The sequence below is a fragment of the Ananas comosus genome, unplaced genomic scaffold (genome assembly GCF_001540865.1).
Source record: "Ananas comosus cultivar F153 unplaced genomic scaffold, ASM154086v1, whole genome shotgun sequence".
Taxonomy (NCBI): domain Eukaryota; kingdom Viridiplantae; phylum Streptophyta; class Magnoliopsida; order Poales; family Bromeliaceae; genus Ananas; species Ananas comosus.
In genome coordinates this window covers 7736-12195 of record NW_017890565.1, presented here as the reverse complement: position 1 = coordinate 12195, position 4460 = coordinate 7736, and the positions used below count along the sequence as shown (strand labels likewise).

The 4460-nt window shown below is 33.2% G+C and overlaps 1 protein-coding gene across 1 annotated transcript; it reads left to right on the top strand.

Moving 5' to 3' along the window:
* Positions 1–245: 245 nt before the first annotated feature.
* On the top strand, positions 246–4216 carry LOC109703881 (ubiquitin carboxyl-terminal hydrolase 27-like). Its single transcript, XM_020224606.1, has 6 exons — positions 246–528; positions 2348–2448; positions 2544–2770; positions 3112–3180; positions 3311–3442; positions 4047–4216. Exons 3-6 carry the CDS (start codon positions 2696–2698, stop codon positions 4068–4070), a joined length of 300 nt encoding a protein of 99 aa, XP_020080195.1. The 5' UTR covers positions 246–528; positions 2348–2448; positions 2544–2695; the 3' UTR covers positions 4071–4216.
* Positions 4217–4460: the final 244 nt, after the last annotated feature.

The window sequence follows — 4460 nt, the reverse complement described above, 5'->3', positions numbered from 1 at the left end:
GACATCCGATTCAGGCGAAATTGGTCTTGTTGGAAAGATCGTCGAGTTATCTTTCTAACGCAACCTGAATCACCTTAAACGGATATCGGACGAAAGAGTTATTGCAATTTTTCTAATAGTCGTCGGTACAGCCCTGAGCTGCGAGCTTGTTCAGGATTTCACCAACTGTTATGGGCAGTTTGGTAAAATTACTAATTAAAATTATAGCTTATCAATTTAGCTCGTTAACTATTGGTCCAACCATAATTTTTCCCAAGAAAATATTGAGTAAAATTACAGAAACGCCCTTAAGTGGGCTGGTTTGAATGGAAGAAGAGAAAAACTCTTCTATCCCCATTCCCTTCTTCTTTTCTTCCATTTTCCCCTTTCTCTCAATACCCTATTTCTCCTCTCTTCTACTTGGTAATGAGATGAAGGATTTTTCCTTCAAATTGAAGGGATTTAGGAGCAGAACCTTTGGAGAAGGAAACCCATATTCAAGTTGAAACTCTAGCTAGAGAACAAAGTAAATTTTCGGTTTGGTGCTTTGTGAGTATCAAAGAATGAATATTTTGAGTTGCATGCATGTTTTTCTATTCTCTTTGAAGGTCCCAAGCTATCCTTTATGGATTGGTTATAGTTTTTGAAGATTTTATGACACTATATTCAAATATTGAAGCCCTAAATTGAGGGTTTTTGCCCTATTACGAAATTTTCTTGTGATTTTAGGGCTGGGACCCTAAGAGCCCAAAATGAGATTTTTGATAATTAACTTTTAGTTCTTTCTACTTGAATTTAGGGGCCAATACATAGTTATATGAATTGCTTTTATTTTTAAGAGGTTTTGATGAGTTAGTTGCATGTTACGAGGCTTCAAAAATTGGGATTTTGATCAACTACGAGATTAAGCTTTTGTAGTTGATTTTAAGAGTTTAGAATCCTTAAATTGATGTGTCTATCATGTTCATATATATTGGGCATGAATGTACAATTGAGCTTTTGTAGTTCTTTCTCATTTTAAATTAAGTTTACTCTGACAAGAACTTACAGAGTAGAAAAGCATAATTAAACTACAAGAGCTCCTTAAATTATATAAAGAAAAGATTAGGTAAGAAAATTTAGTATGTGGAGTTTGCTCATATTTCAGACTGGAGACTAACATAATAATTTGACTATTGTGGGCTGCAAAGATTGTGGACTAAAATTGCTACAAATGTAGCTGTAAGGACAAAAGATTGAAATCAATTTAAACTCTAGGGACTAAATTTGCAATCAGCCCAAGAAAAGGAAAAGAAAATAGATTAACAATCATGGTTCTTTATACAATCCTCTTCAAATTCTACCTAAACGATTATGCAAGAGAATCAGTAACTCGATAACATATGCTTCTCATTTTCTATTTCTAGTGTCATACATGTTTATTTTGCCTAAAGACATTTGTAAAAGCATTCCTTTTTTTTGTTTGTATCTTTTCTTGAATAAAATTTCATCTCTTCTTTAGGCAAATATTGATAAGGACCAGGTGAAGGCTGCTATAAAAGCCTAGCAAGACTAGCAGATTGATAACATAAGTTTCTATTCCTTTTCACTGAGCCTAGTATTAGTTTTAAATTTTTTTTGTTAGTAGTGAGGTGCTCTTCTTGTTCGCATAGTTTGCCAGTTGGAGAGAGAAACTTACAATTTCCTTTGTTTTGCCTTGTTGTCCTAGTTGATTAGGCTGTAATCTTATTTGCACAGTTTCTCCATATTACTGTAGCAGTAATCTTATCTGAGTTGGTGGACTTGCTGTTAGATGTAGTGTTAGGATTGGATGATGATAGTGATGATATCTCATCTAATTGCTTCTTCATAAATTCTCCTTATGAGCTCCTATTGGTATTGCATACCATCATGAACTAATTGACGTATTGTTTAGTTAATTGTTGTCAGCTTGCATAACATTATTCTCCTTATATCCAACTTTGTCTGCCTTTCATGTACTTTTGGTCAAGTTTCTTAGTCTCATGTATATTTCTTGGTTAAGAGGTTGCTTTACTAGGATATTATATTCTTTAATCTTCTTCAAGTAGTTATCTGATTGAAAATGAAAATTCTGCTTTTGGCCCCGAAAACCTTATACGAGCTTTGGGACATTTCTTTGACAAACATTTGGTTTCTCAAACCTTTTGCTTCAGATTGGAAAAGCTGCTCTAGATGCTAGGCCAAATGGGCTTAAGCTTTCTTTACGCCATTTATCGATGCTTTTATTGAATCCAATTCCCACTATTACAGTTTTCACATGCTGCTGTTTCAGGTTTTATATGACGTCTTCTCATTGGATTTGAAGCTGATTCACATCTTACTAAAACTCTTACTGTATACTCTGCAGAGCTATGTATTATTCATGATGAAAGAACTGTTCTAAATCCACGAAGAGTGATGCGCGCTTTAAGCTTATACACCAACAACTTCAATTTAACAAGACAGCAGGTTTGGACGAGCAAATGTTCTACTGTAGTTTTTTTTTTTGATTCAAGACTATTCAACCGAGCTATTTTTTTTCTTTTCCACTTTTGACCTCATAGGATGCTTCAGAAGCTTTTCTTCATCTCTTGTCGTCACTGAAGAATGAGAGCTCCCACAATTACGTGCTACACAGTAGTTCTCTTGCCAACATTACCTCTTCTTCCTCTAGGATATATAACCAGAAGGCAGGAGACCAGCATGAATTTGAGAGATGAGACAAATTCTTTTTGGTCCATTTGAAGGCACCATTGGAAGCATATTAACTTACAGAAGTTGTTCATCTCTGGTAGTTACCTGTTCCTGTTTGATATTTTTGCATTTACTTAATAATATATAAATGTAAATAAGCAATTGTAAGCTCAACGTGTTATTCTCTAAAATTCAAGCCTCTCTCACTTCATGTGCTTTCTTTTTCTTTGTCGCAACATTAATATCTTTTAATTTTCAAGGGTATATATGTAAAAGCAAGTTTTTGAAGGGCATACATGAAAATTCTACAAGGGTATATGATATATCTTTTGTGATTGATAGTAGACTTTTCAGATAAAAAAATAAGCGATTGATTTGCTTGTGGATCCTTTTGCAGCCTTATGTTATTTATTTTCCTTATATTTGCCATTTTTATAGCTTTTAGTTGACTTTGAGAGTTTCCACTGCTTGCCACTCTCACCTGTGCTGGATAGAAGTGAAAATATTGTATGTCCATCAAGGGCCTTCTGATTTTGCTTTTTTTCGTATTTTTTTAGGTCGTTTTCTCACCTGCTTGCTCTGCTCTATTGAATATACACTTTTAATGCTTTTAGTTAATTTTCTTTACAATTTGTAGATTGATGGATGTACTTTGATGGATTGTCTGAAGCATTTTACTGCTGTAGAGCATCTAGAAAGCTACCATTGCAGTCGATGCTGGCATATCGCTGTCATAAAGCACTTATCTCTTAAATCAGAAAAAGATGAGGTAATTTTGATGATTCTGAGGCTTCTTTCATCAACATACAGAGGATCGAAGTTTGATCATAAATAATTTGCTAAAATGCAGCGAACCTCTTATATATCTTGTTTTCTGCATTGTCCCCTGAAATTTTCAATACTGACATTTTACCCTGTTAATCTGTGAGCAATCAAATCAATCAATCTCGCCTAACAGGGTCCTAATGAATATGAACTGAAGAAACCTAGTTTAGCTTTCACATTAGATTTTGTGCACAACAGGAAAGTTAGGACCAAATGGGAGTGAGGTTCATTCTAAATCTACTTTGTACATATTTGATACCATTAAGTCTGTTTTCAGGGCTCTGATGTTATATATTTGTGTGTTTTATTATGAAACTGTAGTGGATTTGTAAAGTTGGCTCTTTCTTGTACTAATTATTTCTACTTGTATAATAAATGTTTGGTAAATTAACACTACTGTCATGTTAATTTAGTGGCTAATTTGGTATTCATTAGTATGCAACTTCTGATAGATTTCTTGTTAATTTAGTGGCTATATGTTACTTATGATAGATTTCTTGTTGTAATGAGCTTATGCATCTCATATGTTTTAATTTTCTTTGTTTCAGATTGTAGCAAAATGCATGATTTGATGTTCGCATTTGAAGAATGTTTAGCTGGAGCTTTTCACTTTTCTTTTTCTTAACTTTCGAACCTTTGGGGTTCAAATAAATTTTCTATTGTATTGATTTCTATTAGAATATAAAAACTTGTTTTGTTGCATTTTATCGCTGCTCTAGATCATTGCTTATTGTTTTGTTTCAGGAATGATTGTATCATCTTATTGCAATTTAGTAATATGACTCTTATTTTTTTTACGGATATTATAGATTGTTGGTTTTACAATTAATATCAAATAAAAAAGCCCTATTGTAATTTGTTGATATTAATATTTTTTTTTCATATTAGTTTCAAATTGCCAACGGTCAAAAACTGTCGGTAAATGCGCTCTACGCCAGTGTTTTTTTTTTGTAGTTTTAGCG

Coding starts and splice junctions, on each gene's coding strand:
- LOC109703881 (XM_020224606.1), top strand. CDS start 2,696: ATGAGACAAATTCTTTTTGGTCCATTTGAAGGCACCATTGGAAGCATA. Junction 2,771..3,111: donor ACAGAAGTTGTTCATCTCTG/GTAGTTACCTGT, acceptor CCATTTTTATAG/CTTTTAGTTGACTTTGAGAG. Junction 3,181..3,310: donor TGGATAGAAGTGAAAATATT/GTATGTCCATCA, acceptor TACAATTTGTAG/ATTGATGGATGTACTTTGAT.